Source organism: Cololabis saira, chromosome 2 (genome assembly GCF_033807715.1).
Source record: "Cololabis saira isolate AMF1-May2022 chromosome 2, fColSai1.1, whole genome shotgun sequence".
Taxonomy (NCBI): domain Eukaryota; kingdom Metazoa; phylum Chordata; class Actinopteri; order Beloniformes; family Belonidae; genus Cololabis; species Cololabis saira.
In genome coordinates, this window is record NC_084588.1 from 8,718,588 (window position 1) to 8,737,402 (window position 18,815).

General features: G+C 42.8%; 1 protein-coding gene across 8 annotated transcripts in view; it reads left to right on the forward strand.

Moving 5' to 3' along the window:
* The window catches only part of znf536 (zinc finger protein 536), a 209,177-nt gene that overhangs the window by 145,861 nt on the left and 44,501 nt on the right, over positions 1-18,815 (forward strand). For all 8 annotated transcript variants that reach the window (XM_061737297.1, XM_061737265.1, XM_061737241.1 and 5 more), the window contains 2 exons: positions 1,215-1,370; positions 10,101-11,873. In XM_061737297.1, coding sequence (XP_061593281.1) covers positions 1,215-1,370; positions 10,101-11,873 — 1,929 coding nt within the window. The remainder of the gene's footprint in view (positions 1-1,214; positions 1,371-10,100; positions 11,874-18,815) is intronic.

Consider the following 18,815-nt stretch of genomic DNA (forward strand, 5'->3'; position numbering starts at 1 on the left):
AAAAAAACATAATTAATGTTCATTTTTTCAATTAAAGGTTTGTAACGAATCACTTTACTCTTTTGCTGCTAGTACGTATACGGGTCGGAAGGCCCGGCTGGTCTTAGACACAAGTAGGGGGGGCTCCATTGAAAAAAGGTTGGGAACCACTGCTCTAGGGTACCACAGCTGTTCTGCAAACAGGAGAGAAAAGAACCATACCATCAGAAATAATACTCGCCTGTGAAATTGGTAAATCTGGGTAGATGTTGATCCTCCTCCGCCGAGACGGCCGTCTGAACTTCCTGCAGATGTTTCTAATTTTACTATTTCAAGATACAAGGCACATCAAGTATCTGTTGTATGTTCCTTTTTGTTTACTTCAACTTTTTATTCATGTTTTTTTCTCCACTTAACTGTGATTCTGGGCCCTTTAAATGCCGCACATCACAGGCTCTTAACCATCAGCACAACAGGGCCAGCGTGTACAATCTGACGACGGCACCCTCACCCCAGATTATGCTGCTGTCAACACATTCCCAGGTTGTCGTCACTCATCTTTAGATTCATATTCAGAGGGTGATTGTGTTGATAACAGAGTGCTGTTGCACTAAACCGTGCATCATCGTTTTTTTGGCGTGCGGAGGAAGTGGCGGAGGGCTGGGTCAAAACTGTTATCACCCTATCATATCTCTGACAGCTACCTGTCAAAATCAGGTCGCAGGAAGAGATGCAAGGATATCCTGTGATGCTGACAAAGCCGAATCTCCCTGTCTCCTCTTTTTTTTTTCTTTGTTTCTCTCTGTCTCCTACTCGCATTGTTAATTTTCTCCGCAGACTTAGCATGTGCCTAATAAGAACGATGATGATAGCAAGGATGAAAAAAGAAGAGCAGGAGGAGAGAAAGGGGAGGCGGGGGTGGTGTTGACGGTGCACGTGTTAACGGGGGTTGCATCTCAAAGCCATGGTGTTTCCACAGAAACTGAAAAGCTTATGAACTGTCAGCGTTCTGTCAGGAAGGAAAATAGCTCGGCCCCTGAACTCGTTTGATGTGTTTCACTTTGTGTGGCGTTTCCACACCGAGCGCAGAAAAAAAGTGGGGACAATGAAAGACAGACAGCGGATAAAGGAAAGAAAAAAAAAAAAGGTGCTGCGGCGTGATGTGTGAGGGGCTGGTTTGAAGTGGCACTAAACACACCTTCCATTTGTCTCTCCCCTCCTCGTGCACGCTCCAGATGTCGGGGAGGACTTGGCGAAGGCAGCGGGGAGCATCCAGCCGCCGCCGTCCCAGGTCCGCGAGCGCTCGCTCGGCTCCTCCAAGGACTGCCCCTACTGTGGCAAGTCCTTCCGCACCTCCCACCACCTCAAGGTCCACCTGCGGATACACACAGGTCAGTACATCCCCCTGAAACGAGCCGTAGATCTGAACTGTGTCAACAATTAAACATTCATTCTCCACTCATGCAAAATTTACGTTACAACTTGTTCTGACATTTCTGCCGGGGCCTGGACTGACATATTGGTTTATGAACACTGGCCTCGTCGCATATCGGAGTCGGTCTCCTTGCAATTTGATGGATATGATACCGATTAATTGACTTCACGATTATTAATTTGAAAACATTGCACAAAACGCCTCAAAACTGTTAAAGGAGTGGGCCGCTCGGTGGCGCAGTGGGTTAAGAAGCAGCCCATATACTGAGGCTACAGTCCTGCAGCGGTCGCAGGTTCGAAACCCGGCCTGCGCACCTTTGCTGCGTGTCATCCCCGATCTCTCTCTCTACCCCTTTCATATCTGCAGCTTGAATAAAGGGCCACTAGAGCCCAAAAAAATCTTAAAAAAAAAAAAAAAAACTGTTAAAGGAGCATGAGGCAGGATTGAGGCAGGATTTATGAAAAAAATTCGTATACGTTTTAAGTTTTCTAGTTATAATGTCAGATGAAGCGTTCCAAACCAAAAAGAATGAGCCCTCTAGTGTATCTCTCCGTTGCCTTGAACAGGCTGTGTGCTGCAAAATGTGCTGCAATTCGGTCCCGAATTTCCCGCGCTGTCCTGCGGATGTGACGTCACATGACGCTGCATGCGCGTTCTCCCCGTTCTCCCGTACCGGCTTCACTGTTGGCTGCAGTACCCCCGACGGCCGTCGTGGTGAAGGGTGGCGCTAGAGAGTCTCATTTCTTAAAAGGAGCCTCATGCTCCTTTAAACATTCATTCTCCACTCATGCAAAATTTACGTTACAACTTGTTCTGACATTTCTGCCGGGGCCGGACTGACATATTGGTTTATGAACACTGGCCTCGTCACATATCGGAGTCGGTCTCCTTGCAATTTGATGGATATGATACCGAATAATTGACTTCACGATTATTAATTTGAAAACATTGCACTAAACGCCTCAAAACTGTTTCAAAAAAGGAAAGAAAGAAAGGAAGAAATCCCAGCATATGTTAAAATTAAGCAGAGCCATAAAAACACACTTCAGCACTAACACGTTCTGTAATTGTCACCTAAGTAATAATCTTTAGTCTACAAAACATAATCTGTGCAATCTTATCAGCCGCTGGATTGGAACACATTTCTCCAAACTGACACAAATCTAAATTGAAAAACCAATTCACAAGTAGGAATATGTGCTTCCCTCATTTAGGCTTAAGGCCATTGTTATTTTTTCTTACTCATCATTTCATTGAGCTCTAATTAAGGCAACAAGGGTTCAGTGTCCTCCAATGACATCACTCAGAGGGCAATTTCACACTCTCTAACTCTCAATAAGTTTCAAGGCAAAACAAAGCCAGCCTGTGCACAATTTAGGGATATGCGTGAGATGGGGCGCATAATAGATGGGGCTTAACCCTCTGAGCTCTGACTGTCTACCCAGACATCTCCACGGGCAGGTCTGAGGCGGTTCAGGGGGGTTAGCGCGTCCCCACCATCAGTCTCCGTGTTGACCAGCTCTATAACGCTCTGCAAGGTTCAAACGCATCACTGACTATCCAGATTACAGTCACAGCTCTAACTCAGGGGAGGAAACTTCAAGGAAACCTTGTTTTAGTTAGTGGGCTTCATGTGGAAAGTGCCTGAGGTGATCTCCCTCTTCACATTAAAAGGAAATTAGCGTTCCTTCCATCCTGCAGGTAGAGACACCGTGCATCTTTGAAGCGGTGGCGAGCGCTTATTACTGCTGCTGGGATGAACCAGTTTGTTATCTATTATCCCTGATTTCACTGATGGACCCACTTTCTTGGTAAATGTACAGTCTTTTTGAGAGGGAACATTGTAATAACGGAGAAACCCATGGGTTCTGCTCAGGAATAATGTCTGAGGTTTGAACACAAGCACCACCCTGACACCCGGTGCTTATAAAGTAAAGTAATACATGCATGTTCACCCAACGTTGATGGTGGATGTTGAGGTGCCGTTTAACGGATTCATACCAAAGAATACAGGAGTGTTAAAAACAAAAAAGAGATGTAAAAATGCTCCTGTGAACTGCAGATCTGGTTTCCTTTTCCTTTTTCCTTTTGGAGCGAAACTGGAAACAAGAAAATGGTTGTAAATTTGATCACATAACTGATTAAAGTAATTCATGAAATATCAAAATCGGGATTGAAAAATTGCAAAAACATCTGCAGACCAGTTGCAGAGTGGTCATGCGTTGTCGTGTGCTACAGATGAACATTTAGTTCAGGTAAGAACTAATTAACCTATTAAGGTCTGCTTAAAGCGTTATTGGGCAAGGCATTAAGATCCTTACCCACAGCTTACATGGATCACCTAGGTAGGACTAATAAGTTTGGAAGTTCAGTTGAACACGGAAAGTAAATGCAGGTAAAAGTTGCATTTCTGCAGGTATCCTTAGTTTCTGTTCTGATGTCACTGAATTCACACTTTTCTAAGTTAGACCAACTTTGACAAACTTAAACAGCGTTAAAAATACACATTTCAGATTTTTTTTTTGTCGCTGTTCTTTAGCCGTCACAAATGAACTGTGAAAAAATAAACCATCTAGGAGAATTTGCCTTTTTGGTGAATAATTTTTGTGTAACATTGCACCGATTTTTTTTATTTTTGTGGGCTCTTTCACCTGGAGCAAATAGCAGCAGTAGAGTTTCACTAGAAACCAAATCGAAAAGAATACGTTCAGTATTTCACTCAAATGCAATAATTTAACTTGTAGCAAAACAAAAGGAAGATGCCAATTTTTATTTTGTTCATATTCATGTTTTTGAGCACGTTCCTTCCCGTCTTCTTGACATCGAGTTCATGATGAAAAGCTCAGTCTGTATTTACCCTTGTTTTCTTAACAGAATCAAAGAAGTTTCAAAGTTGCTGAACGTGTCCTTTGATGCACAGATTTGTAGTCCTATAATAGATTTCCGTTTTCAACCAGAAATATGGACTTTTAATGGGAGTTCAGTTTACATTAATGCGTTGAATGCACGTGGCGTGACTCCCAGATGTTCGCTGACGTGGCTGACGTCTAACTAAATCATCCAAACCCGTACATATACTAGAACATATCTGTCAAAAAGCTGTTCACTTTAGCAGACAGCTACTCAGCGCCCCGCATGAAAGGGTGAAAATGGAAATGCAGATTTTTTCCGTTGCTCCAAAGGATTGAGTCCCTCGCAGCTCTTAAGAAGTACATGTCCTGTTTTGGTTTGTTTTACTTTCTCCTCTCTCTTGAGTGTTGAAACAGCAGTACACCCGGAGTCCTTTAAAAAAAAAAAAGCACATGTTGTTCCGGTTCCAGAGGTGTAACAAGCTAAGATGTCTGAAGTAGCTAAATGAAAGACCACAGCCAGCTCACGGCTCAGCGCTCCCAGCAACACCGCGGCAGCTGCTAATGGTTTTGGGAGGCATCTTATGGTTAGGAAGCTGAGTTATGTCTGCCCTGAGTAGTATAGTAAGAATACCCACGAGGGCCGTACGTTATCGCGGAGGCAGCGCAGGCCTAAACCTTAGCCTCGTATTAACCGCTCTGGCTAAACGCACTATTCTGGCGCTCTAATTTAATCCTCAGTATGGTTTAAAATGTACTTTTTGACATATTTAAACACATGCTAACATAAAAGGCCCTCATCTGGAGCACCCCCCGGCACAAAAAATGAGGAAGTTTAGTGAGGATGTTGTCTTTTGGGCTGGAATGTATCCTTGGATTGGGGCCCATCTAAGCACAGCTTTAACGTCGTCTTCCACACATGATGCATCCACAACATGTGGCCTTTAAATCACTCGTAAAAGCTAATCACACCAGCTCCACTCTGACAGCCTGATTACATTCACAAGATGACTTCTGCAGTGGCTGGAGATCCTCTCTGTGCTCCGGTGACAATGCTTGGTGAAATCCAGCGGATGACAGGCGAGCTTTTTCCCCAGCCCGTCTAATGTAAAGTGACTGACACAATGGAGTTGCTTACGAAGCCAGTCGAGGCAGCATTGTGCAACGCAACAGCAAGATTAATGAGCAACTAACAGCAGCTTGAAAGGAATGAAGTGAATTTGAATTTCTCAAAAAGTTAAAGAGCTAGTGTTACAGTATTAATTTCCTCTTGAACAGTGAGTGGGAAAATATCCATTAGCAAAATTAACCACAGTTTTCTAGGTAGCTAACATTGTGCGACTGTGGCACTACAGTGTGGGGCCAGAGCTAATGAACACACTGCAGAGGGTGATATTTCATTATACAAATTAATGCTCACATTTTAATGGGAAAGTCACATAATGAATCTAGGCTTCAGTGACAGCAATTAGAGGCCCAGATTGTCCCCTTCTGGACAAGGCACTATTTAGCAGTAAGCAGCTGTGTGTAAAAAATAAAAAGGTCCTCGCTCTTGACAATAGGCACACATAACTTCAGGCAGAAAAAACCTCATAACCAATAAGAGTCCCTGCTCACCTTTAAATGAGGAGCGGAGGAAGAAAAACAAAGGGAGACAGAGAGAAAGAAAGGCACGACTCGCCTATGTCACTTAACCTTAACCTAACCTTGTAATCAGGATGAATCAAGTGGGACCTGTGATCTTCCTCTCTATTCCTCTCACTCCTCTGGGCCTCTCATCCCTTCCCTTCTATCTCCGATTATCTCCCTCCTGAAACATCTTTTCAGTAAATTTCCCTTTTTTTTTTCCCCCCTCCCTCAATTTCCAATCTCTGCTATCCAATGTCTTTAATACAGTAACAGTGCCAGATTTAATATCGCCCTGTAGAGCGCACTTAATATCCAAAGTTCCCTTGTGCATATACTGTGCATTTATGGTGTGATTCCCCTCTCTTTGGTAATTTAACAGTTATTCCTGACAGTATTAGAAGCATTTTCGGTTCACCACTAACTACTCACCTAAAAGATAAGGTTGGCAGGAGTCCAGGTTTTTCAGTTTTTTTTTTTTTGTCATTGGTTTTCATTTGAAGACTGAATGAATCGATCCTTCCAACGAGCCGTAAAAATATGACCTTCTTCATCGGCACCATGCGAGTGGTGACCAGGCACAATTAAAATGCATCAGGCTGACACGTCTACCAGGTGCTGCAGAGACTTATTACTGGAAAAAAAATAAAGTGCACCAGTCGTAATTAAAAACAACTTTTAACAGTTTTCCCATCATATTTTCATAACTCCTTTAAAAAGAGAGAGACTGTTGTCTGACACGGAGAAGTGGGAAAACAAAAACAGATGAATAACATCTGTCCCATTCCTTCATGCATGATTTTTTTTTCTTCTTTTGGGTGAACATATTCTTCTTAATTTTTCTTTTATAAACCCTTCATCTCATTCATCTCTGCTGTCACCTTTCTCTCCGACGTGAAGGGACTGTTAACCCGGCCCGTAAATCACTGCGAGCTTAAGCAGATGTACTTTAAACACAATAAACAGATTCTTCTGTTGTTCATCCTCTGGAACTTTTCAGCCTTTCAACCTGGTTTCCATCCATCTGGCCAAATGGAAATTCCAGTATATCATACCTATTAAACCATTTTAATTGTCCCTCGGTACAAGTTTGGGGTATTTATCTTTTCTTGTTTCTGTAGCGCTGTCATGACACATGCAAAGTTCAAATCCCTGCCCTCAGCACGAGGTGCACGCGCACGCACACGCACACGCACACGCACGCACGCACGCACGCACGCACGCACGGACGCACGCACGCACGGACGCACGCACGCACGCACGCACGCACGCACGCACGCACGCACGCACGCACGCACGCACGCACGCACGCACGCACACACACGACAGAGGAGCACGTCTTTACCCCAATCAGCAAAAAAGGTTGATTTACAGCCACTAAAACCTTAGTTAGATGTGTAAGTACAATCGTTTTTCAAGTCAAATCTAAAAGTAACACTGCGTCTCAAGTCCTTATCCATCTATTATTAATATTTTGGAGGTTACAAACGCGCAAAGTTGCCCCGCAGACGAAAGATGGACAACAGCAAAAAAGTTTACCAATCTATTTTTAACTACCGTAAAGCAATTTCCTGGTTTTGTGGCAGCAATGATCTGTCATGTGGCTGGGAGGTTGTGCTGTTTGCGCTGATATCAATTAAAAGTGGATTAACGGGTACATAATGACCTTTAGCAGTAAATTGTGTGTAATGTTGCAAGGCAGGATACAGTATATTCCCCAGATGTCACACCAGGCCCCTGACGTATGATGGAGCAGATGTCTTAGCCAGTCCAAATGGCTCTCCAAGACACAAACACACACGCGCATATACACACAGGCTCAGGCTGACACGCATGCATAAACATGTGTTTGCACACATTCCAAATGGTGTATACACACACACACACACACATATGAATACAGACGTGAATATGGACGCAAGCAGATGAAGAAACGTAGGAAACATTTCTTTCGCTTGATTCATATATACAAATGCTTCATTCTAATGGAAAACTGACATAAAGTGATCACTCTGTGAGAGCGTTCGTATTTATTTCCTGTTTGCCTCATTCTGTAAACATGAAAGGACAGTGTCTTACCCATAATTGTCTTTCATTCTCGTTTTAGATAGGTGGATGGTGCATTAATCTTTATTTTCTCCCATGAGCATTAACAACCTCTTATAAGGAAAGAAAAGACAGACGATGGAGAAAAAAAAAATCTTATCAGTCTAATTTCTGTCTAATTTGGCTCGTAGAATATCATTTTGTCCAGTTAGAGGAATTGAGAATGATCATTTGCATCAGGGACGTTTCCTTATTAAATCAGCACTGAGCCTCTGTTCAGCAGCTCACAGGAGAAGCACTTATTGGGTTAAAAGCTCATCTCGTATGGTTTATTTTAAATATACTCTATGCTTCACAGACACTCTTGTGTAAGAGAAAAGATATCAAATCACTGTCTTTCTTTCTGCAGTCAGGGTAATCTGTATCTCTGCATGCTCTCTTTCTCTTCCTCCCTTTGGTTTCTCTCTCATTCTATCTCTCTACACTCCTCAGCATTTCCACCTTCAATTTTCTTTTGTATAGTCTCCTATTCTTTTCTCTCCCATATCAATATTCTATTGAGTTGGTGTTTGTGGCCCTTTATTTGAGAACTCTGCAGTAGGTCTGCAGATCGCAGAGTCTTTTTCTGGAATGGTGCCCTCTAAATAATGATAAATTACTTGAGCAGTATGCCATTTGCTAATTATATCCATGATTTACTACACAGCCCGACTTAAATCATTCAAACCAGCCTTGCGTAACAATGCCTTTTTTTCCTTCTATAAAATGGTTTCCATGTGTATAATCTAAACATTTATTGGCATATACTGTATATATAGAATGTGCATACACAACACAAAAAACCATGAAATCTTCTTTTATTTCTTTTTCCACCAATCTGCCTGTCTTTACACGCAGCCATTGTTATCCCTGTAAAAGAAATTCCACTTTGGGAACTTTTTATATGTATATGTTTTAAAGAAAATCAAGCTTAGCATTTTTTTCCCCTCTGCTCATTGTTTAATGAATCCAAATATGGCTCAGACTCCAAGCCTATTATAATTGCAAGCAGGATGTGTTCTATTTCAACATAAGTATCTTTCCAATGGAAGATCCACTTCTGGCAGAATAATGCTGGTGTTATACCATCATCAAGAATATTCATGAATATGGATGTGAAACATAAATAAACGTAGGAAGATGTTACAAAACCAATCCACCCATCTTTTACCGTACTATAAATCACTCTGATTTGTATATCCTCAAGTGGATTGCATTGTTCTTCACAGGGCTTTACTCCAACAAGCATGTGGCACGCATGTGTCACTTTCATATTTTGCCTCAGCATTTTTCTTTTAATTCCTGCATTTAAATGTAACATTCATATGTTCTACTTCAGTCCCTGCAGTTTGGTCGGTTTATCTTTTGGTTTATCCGTCGTAAAATAAACTGGAAATAGGGAATGTTTGAGAAATCGGTGCAGGCGTGTTGGCAAACGGCGCCAAAGCACAAGCACGATGACCCCACTGCAACTGCATAGACATGGCAAACTCAGAATAAGAGATGGCACTGAGACGGTTTTGTTGTTAGCTGAAAATATGATCCCTTGTCGTGAACTGAAGGCACCATATGGTGTAATTTTTTTACGGCGTTGATATGAGTGATGGTGTACTTGGAGAAACTGGATCGACCCATATTCAGTCGTCTACTCCACACCCTTCTCCCATCCCAATACACGCATGCATGCATGCATCAAGTTGAGCTGAGCCGCTGACAAGAAGAGAGATGGCATGAAACTATTGGTTAAATGCACATTTTTGTTTATTATACCTTTTTGTTGTGTTTTGTTCTATTATTTTCATTATCATTTTCTTCCTAAACATTTACTTCTTCTTATTTACTTAACTTTTGAAAGTATTTTACTCCAATTTTTTTTTTAAAAAGCAATTTTTTTTTATGCCAAGCAATTTCCTCTTTTATATAGTAGTTAATGAAATGCATATCTTTTTGTGAGCTCATTTGACCTAATTTTCTTTGTTCAGGGAGGTTACATGACCCTAGGGTCCACATTCCCTGCTCCAATAAATAGATTTTGATATCCAGTTAATGTAATAAGCAGGTTAATTATTCACTGTTTTTCTTGTCTCTCCCTTTCTCTTTTTGTGTCTCTGTCTTTGGCTTCTCAGGAGAAAAACCCTACCGATGCCCTCATTGTGACTATGCTGGCACCCAGTCTGCAAGTCTGAAGTACCACCTAGAGCGCCACCATCGCGAACGCCAAAACGGCTCTACCACATCAGGTCCATCCTCTGGACACAACACTTCCTCTGACCATAAAGAGGATCATGGCAAAGCAGGTGGTGGCATCTTTGCCCGACCAGATGTCCTCCGTAATGTTTTCAAGAGCATACCTCCCAACCTAGACTTCAGAGCAGGTCCACTGCTGCCACATCAGTGGGCATCGACCGGCATGATACCTTCGCACGATCGAGATCGCGATCACGGAGACCGTCGCTTTGATTCTGCGACTTCAGCCGAGAACATGAAGGCTGCCGATGGCCCATCCTCTATTGTCTCAACAGCAACAGAGAGCGCTGCCAGCTTCTCTGACCTAAGCAGGGCTTACCAAAGCATGATGGGGAATGGAGTCCACTTTCAAGGATCTCTGCAGGCCTTCATGGACAGCTTTGTCCTTAGCTCCATGAAGAAGGATATCAAAGAGAACCAGAGTGCAGTTCAACTCCCAGCCCAGCGCTACCATGACAATGGTGAGCCCAAAGCCAAGCGAGCAAGCTCAAGTGACCAGGACAGAGAGGATAAGGCAGAACCCAAACAGAATTCAGAGCCTGGTAAACCTGGGTCCCAATATGAACCACTCGATCTCTCTGTATCGGTCCGGCCCGAGTCAGCGTCCGGATCTCTCCCTGGCTCTTCGGTCACTATTCATGACAATGTTGCTTGGCATGGCTGCCTCTTCTGTTCTTTCTCAACTTCCTCTTTGGAGCTCATGGCACTGCACCTTCAGGCAAACCACCTGGGTAAGACACCAGTGCAGCGGTCTGATACAGGAAAAGAGGTTCATCGAGAAGGTTCTCCCACCACTTCTACCATTCACTCCTCCAACACCAAGACCTCTGGCTTGGCCTTTGACAGAGATGGAGACCGAGATGGGGAAAAAAAACAGGGAGGTTGGAACAACCACATGGACCAGCCATACAACCCCTTCCAGAGTGACTTCTACAGGAGATTCGGCGGCTTGTATGATGAATCTCCGAGGGTCAATCAGGGCCTTCAGGGGTATGTGAGCCAAGCAGATCAGGATCTTGAAAGCCAGATTTTTAGAGGAAAATCTTTAGCTGGTGATGAACAGATCGGTGACAGGGGCTCCTGTGGAGATGCTGAAGATGACCATGTTGGATTAGTTGATGATGTTGCAAAGGCAGGAGAGCACAGTGCCAATGAGACCCCCTCAACCACACCCAAGAGACGCCAACTACATAATCACTCTGATGGAGAAGATGATGAGGGTGGTGTAGCTGAAGACGAGGAAAGAGATGAAGAGGAGCAAATGGACATGGATAGAGAGGAAGAGAGAAGTCCAGGTTCAGACCACATTCAGACCCAGCATAAACAGATCCAAGATGACTCCTCTCTTCCCCTGAGGAATGGGCCTGATTTGTCGGCATCCTCGTCCACAATGATACCACTTTCTCTGGTTCCCCAATCCCAGAGCCAGACATTGCCCCTGGAGAAGCAGTGGCAGCAGAGCCTGGGCCTATTGTCTCCTGGAGGTCCTCAAGGACTATTGAAAGCTGAGCAGCAGACCCACCTGGAGCAGCAAATGAACATGCTGTCTGTCCTCAGAGCCTACAGCAACGACAACCTCCCCGCGTTCAACGGCCTGGGAGCTGGAAGTGGAGGAGCAACCTCAGGAGGCATGAAGAGGTCCGATGCACCTGGTGAGTGTGTCGAACAAATGATATTACTATGACTGGTGTAAAGCACTCACAGGTACATATTCACACACAGCAACAAAACTTCACACATATATGAGGCAAATAGAAACGCAGATTAAACTTTCGTACCACTCTTTAGACAAGAACAGCAACTACACAGGATAAACACAATTTTTTATTTTTTTGCTTGACACCCACAAAGGAGTCTCAGACACTCACTAAATGTACCAAGATTGGCTCTGAAGTCATTTCAGCCTTATTTCAAGCAAGTTTAGAAGCCATCAGCCTGGCGACTAGCAACAGATTAATCTTTATTACACGTTTATATTACTGGGAGTGCAGCGCCTCCCTCCTGCTCCACAGCATGGGGGGAATAACCCTGGATGAGTCAGAGCAGGACCTCAGTTCCCTGTGCCATCTCATCCAAATGTCTCTTAACTATCTTAGCTCTCATAAAGCCGGCTCCCAAAAGCCCATTACTTTATAAGACTCGTCGATCTATGACCCTGTGAAAAATGAACTGTCAACTTTCATGATTCTACTAAGGTTATAGCTGCTCCTTGAGACTGGAGAAGGAAGTCTTTTTTCCCCCCAATTTCTATTTTTTTTCTTTTTTTACACTGATCTTTTGCTGTTAAAGGGTGGTTTCTAGCTGGTAAGTGTTTCTGTAGAAAGAAATTAAAACTCAGTGGTGGCTGTGAGGTTTTCTCTGACTTGTGCACTCGAGAGGAAGACAAAAGTCTGAATAAACTCTGGTGGTGATGCCCAACAGTATGTAATATTTTCTTTAGAGTTAAAAAGTAAATGAGTTTGACCAAATAATACCTAAGAACCTTTGTTTAGAACAGCAATAGGATGACACTGGTGAAATTAAAATATAAAACCCATTTGTACGGGCAGACATTCGTACAATAATCGTGACGATATCTACTGTATCTGTTTTAAAAGAGAAAAACGGCCTTTGTGTGACGAGGTCCTACATATTCGCATATCATTTAATCCCAAAGCGTGGCTTGTAAAAGCAAGTCATGTAATGTGGGTTGTTCTCTTTGCAACAAGGAATGCTTGACCTTTTCGCTACTGAACAAAGGCCTTTTTTTACATGTCCTCGTCTGAGTCAGGCATTCATTGTAAGTAAAACACAAGTCACTATGTACCCGACCCCCTGACGAATCTTTAAGATGGTACTGACGACGGCCTTGACAATTATAGAAACATAGGAAACCTAAGTAAAATCAAATCAAATCATTACATGTCATGCTCTATCTCAGTCTTATAATATCAGAAAGGGAACAGAAATATGGAATTTCACAATGATAAGTTATTGATTAGGCCAAATCATCAAGCAAGCGGCATGATCCTTTCCACACCTCAATGTTTTTGTTGTTTGTGTTGTAAAACAAAGAAGTGGGATTTTTGTGTTAACACTCAAAGGTTTACAGCAGGAGTTACATCTTATCTGACTATAAAACATGCAGTATTAGCAATATAAGCCCATTGTGTCCTTTTAATGCCTCTTTTTTAGAATCTTCTTTTCTTTAGTCCCTTTATTAATGTTACACTTGTTTAGTGGTAAAACCAGTGCATAACAAGTCCAATCGGGGCTCCGGTTGTTCATATTCTTGGTTTATGGCAGTTTTTCCATGTTTATACCGACCAAACTTACGGAAATTCAGGTTGCTCAAATGATCAGAAATATTTTTTTTTCAACTAATGTGCCTGGTTGCACCGATCTATCAAGGTTTATTTGTTATGCAAGTTATTTGCGTTTAAGGTCTCATTGAACATAACTGTGCTTTCTCATCAAGGGTCCCCCCCCCTTTTTTCCCACATAGTAGTGAATTAAAATAGAAAGATTTGGTGAATCAAAGTACAAATAAACATTGCATTTAAGATTTGGTGTAAAAAATCTGCAGCAGTTGCGCTCCCGCCGGTTCTGGTTAACACGCCGCTGTTGTGCGACCCGATGAGAAATAATGGGCACACTTGTTTCAGTGAAATGCACTGTTACAGTCCTTCTTTATGTGTCCACTTGTAAACCCCTTGTGTTGGGGGTGTCACCCACCGCTCAAACAGAAAGAGGCACACATTCCAGTGTTATGTGGTGGGTGGAGGAAGGTGGGGGGGGGAGCACTGACGCTGGTAAAACTCAATTCAGACCTGGCAAAATGTGATTATCTGGAGTGGGTTTGCATTAGGTTTGTATGCAAATACAGCATAAATCATTAATATCGAAATTCTCCCCTGAATCTGGAGGAACCGTTGTAGGGCACGCGTGGCATGTCTGGAGTGACCGTCTCTTCATTAATATGCCTGTAGGGGGCAAAAAGGGGTACAATGTGCATGATTCTGCCTGCACTCTGACATAAAGCAGATATACACGCGTGAGGATTTGCACACGTTCACATGTCTGCAGTGTTAAACCACAGCTCACTAAACTGGCCCAAAGAATTTGATTTATCAATAAATGTCATTAACCACAGCAGTGGCCCTGAGGTCTCCAAAATCAAACAAGGTATCCGGTTACTGAGGTACAGCACACTGTAGAGATTGATATAAACCCACACCATTCACCGTACTGTAGATGTGCTTAACACAATCAATACTTGGCTACAGCGCAGACCTATCTATAGCCATGCATTATCAAACACGAAGTATTACATTATTCAAACTGTGCTGTACATGCCATGACTGCTTGTGAACACTGCTCTTCACATCGTATTACTTACATTACCTCAACCCCCTTGTTCATTTAATATATTAAATGTGGCGCAAGTCTTTAGAAGGTTGAGACTGACAAGCTGGAGAGGATGTGCGGAGGATTTTAGAGAAGAAAATGGCAGAGCTCACAGCTGAGCACCTCTTACAGTTGGAGAAGTAGGCAGGAGAAAGAAGAGCGGCAAATGATCTGTACCGTCAATTAGACCCATCCTTCCCAATTTACGAGAGCTCTCACAGTGTGCTCTGTAGTTCTCCTCACGAGTATTGTGGTTTGTTTGTGTTGCTGATAAAAGCACTGGGGCAGTTACCTTCACATGCTTCCAATAAGAGTTACTTATTATTAACAGCAGAAGTAACAGCATCCACATTTAGGAATTGTTTTCACCGTACCCTATGAAACATGAACCTAATATTTGAGTTATTGCTGCTCAATTAGGATTTATTATAAAAATGATGACGGCAAAATCCTATAAATAAAAAACCCACCGTCTTCCTGCTGGCGACGCAGGGCGACTGTTTCCTTTTAGTAAATTCAAAGTTGTCGTCGTCATCGCTCAACTTTGTGAATGAGTGCTATAAAAACTGCTATTTTCTTTCAGGGTATGAATTTAAAATGCTCAATAAAAGCATCAATGTACAAACATTTTTTGAGTTTAAACACATGAAGACACCCCAGCTACACTTGGATGTTAAAACTGAACAAATAATGAATTAACTGCATGGAAACATTGCTGTTTATGGCTTATTATCAGTTCTGTAAAGCAGAAACTATGTCTTTCTGCACAGACCTAAATTGTACATCCTATATTTGCAGCTGAGCGTTATCATTTGGCTTTTTTGGCTCTAAAACTTTTTGTTGTCAACTTGACATGCTTCATTTTTCTAGACCACCTTTTTTAGCTAAATACTTTTCCTCGTCAAATACTGTATTTTGATAAACACTCAAATTCCTCGGATTTCAAGTTCAGTGTTCGTCTCTTACTCGGTATTAATCTGAGAACCATCTGAAAACCCAGATTAGTCCATTTAAATTGCTCATGATAGCTTCAATCTGGGAGTGTGAGCAAAAAGATGTGAAATCACGACTTTGCAATTAATACAAGTTGTTTCTTCTTCCTGTAGTCAAAAGAGCAAAAAAAAGAGAGAAAAAATCCCGCCCGAGCCCATTTCATGTGGAGAACATTTCCTCCTTGACTATTCGGAAGTCAGGGTTGAGAGACAGGAAATGTGACTTCCTGTTACCGTGTCTTCCCCGTGTCCTACCAGTAGGGGACCAGAGATTTTTTAGCACAGCTGACTTTGAACCCAGTATAATATGTGGATCCGATGTGTCTGAGTGTCTGTGTGTGCGTGCATGTGTGCATGACATGTTCTGTAAAACACTGATGGTAATTCAAAGCATATGGAGGGATTAGTGGACTCGCTGTGCAGCGCAGATGTAGTGGATCACTGTCGGAGTTACAGGCATCATTTTTATTTTCTTCATTGTAAGTGTAGGAAGCGTAAGCATTCAAAAAAACACGCCACCATATGTGCACGTGCGAGAGGACAAAACAGATACAGTAATCTATTGATCAGTGATGCGTGGGTCCGAGTCGATATCGGCCCTAACCCACCAGCAGAACTCTGGCCTTTAAAGCCCAGACTGTCTGCAGCTTCCAGAGCAGGCTGCCAGATAGTATTCAACACTTCTGGAGTCACACATCTAGCAATCTCTTGTCCCTTCTTAGTAAAACAACATTTCCTTCTTCACATAATAATGGTAGCGCAGTAGTCAGTCGTTGGTGCCCAATCTGAGGCTGAAGAATGATGACAACGCAGAAGTGCAATTCCCCAAAAGGCCTCAACAGCCACTTAACAAACGTTTGGCCACAGGAATAAACATGTTTTAGTCTCTACAGCTAATTTCACCCTCTAAGGAAACTATACCTTTGTCATCCATCCATCCATCCATTATCTATACCCGCTATATCCTTAAATTCAATTCAATTTTATTTATATAGCGTCTAATACAACAAAAGTTGTCTCTAGACGCTTTCCAGAGACCCAGAACATGACCCCCGAGCAATTATTACATAAACAATGGCAGGTAAAAACTCCCATAGTGGGAGAAAAACCTTAAGCCAAACAGTGGCAAGGAAAACTCCCCTTTAGGAGGGAAGAAACCTTGAGCACCTTGAGATCCTTTGCAGGGTCATGGGGGTCTGCTGGAGTCTATCCCAGCTCATTTTCAGACGAGAGGACAGGTCTCCAGTCCATCGCAGGGCCACATACATACAAATAACCAGACACACTCACACCTACAGGCAGTTTAGAATCACCAATCAACCTATGTTTTTGGACTGTGGGAGGAAGCCGGAGTACCCGGAGGGAACCCATGCAAGGACGGGGAGAACATGCAAACTCCACACAGAAAGATCCCGCCGGGCCAGGGAGTCGAACCGGGAACCTTTCTTGCTGTGAGCAAACAGTGCTAACCACCAAGCCACCGTGCCCACACCTTTGTCATTGTAACCGTAATTAGGAGAGTGATGGGTGTGATCACTTTGGGTGACAGCTGAGTGCAGTGGTCACAAATGGCTTTTTGGGGTTCTTTGTCAGACCAAGCCCTCCCCTGACAACAGTCAGTGACAGGCAGACTAACTTGCGCGGCGTATACGACGGTAGTTACATCCATCATTTTTACCAGTGGGTGACTTATGCCCCACATGGGATCAAAATTATGTGGGGACGTAATTTTTAATAACCCCGGAGGACGTCTGTGATTTAAATCTATGCGAATGCACCATGTCCTGTGATTTGTAAAGTAAAAGTTCCACCGCCAACGACCTACCCGAGGTAATGGGGTCATTTCAGTCCCGTCAGAACGAGGCAGAGTGGTTTCTTTTCAAAAAGACAAAACCTTAAAAGTTCAGGCCTTTCCAGAAAGTGGCTCTTACTGTACATACAGTAGACGCACTGCGACCGGGAAAGGGGGCAATGTTTCGGAAAGGAAATGCCAGCAAGCACCTAATGGAAACTCCAGTTACAGTTAAAGCAGCACAATGTAACTTTTCCACCTTAATATAATATTTCATCATCATCATTCTGATGGTACATCAACTTACAACAGGTTTAATGAACCTCTATCATGGTCTGAGGGGTCTGTATCGCCTTCACTGGCACTATGTAACTTCAAGGTGCATGGTTGGAACCCTGCCACACTACTGGTAAAGCACTACCGCTTTTGTCCAAAGGAGCCGCCAAACTCAACAAAAGCTGAAAGTTACATTGTGCTGCGTTAAGTTTACTGTTACTATGGCGACTCAAACACATACATTTCCCAATTTTGGTCAATTATCAAAATTTGTCACTCAAATCTACCTCTTGAGTGTCTGATCAGATGCTTTTAGTCAATAAAAGGTCATTTTTTATAACCATGATTGTAATAATCATTTTTATTTTTTTTATTATTATTTTTTAATAATAATGAAAATGATGTCCAACAATACAAAACTAAGAGTTTGAGGATTACAAGTTCCAAAGGACATGAAAAGGGACCCTTCATCTTCAGATAACCGATAATGCCTTTAGTCACATACCAATCAGTTTCAGAGCTCATACTCAAACTCTCCGTTTGTCAGAGCACCAGACTCTCTGTTAAACTTGTTTATTCTCGGCAAAAATTCAATTCAGGCTCTTTGCGAACTGCTATAATAGATTAAAACTTCAATCACAGTTTGATATCTGGGTGAAACCACCAATGTTTCTCTCGCTCAGACCAAAGCAAGTCCAATAGCTCCCCTTTCCTCTTTTTCTCACATCTCTGCCTTTAACTTTCCCACACTCCAGGATCCCTCCTTTTCTTTATCTCTCACTCTCCAGTCTTTCTTTTTCTCCTCATTGCTCGAGGGCACAGGCTCCTCCAGTGATTAAGCCATCTGGAGGCCTGTCTGTCTGTCTGTCTTTTCCTGAGAAGAAGACGACGACTGTTGGTGATACACTTCCCCAGGCTCTCAATTGTGTTCCTTCGCCGCGCCGGGGATGACAGCTTTTGACGGCTGGTGAAGGCGAGGTGCTATTTTCCACGTGCGACAATATTACCAGTTCAACTTGTGCAGAGGTGCATTATCACCTTGTCACCCAAAAGTGCAAATAGTGTAGTTTTCCAAGAGCAATCAAGTGTAATAGCTGCTGTCAAGCCACAAAGACAGTACCTGTTGCTCTCTCTCTTTCTCTGTCTCC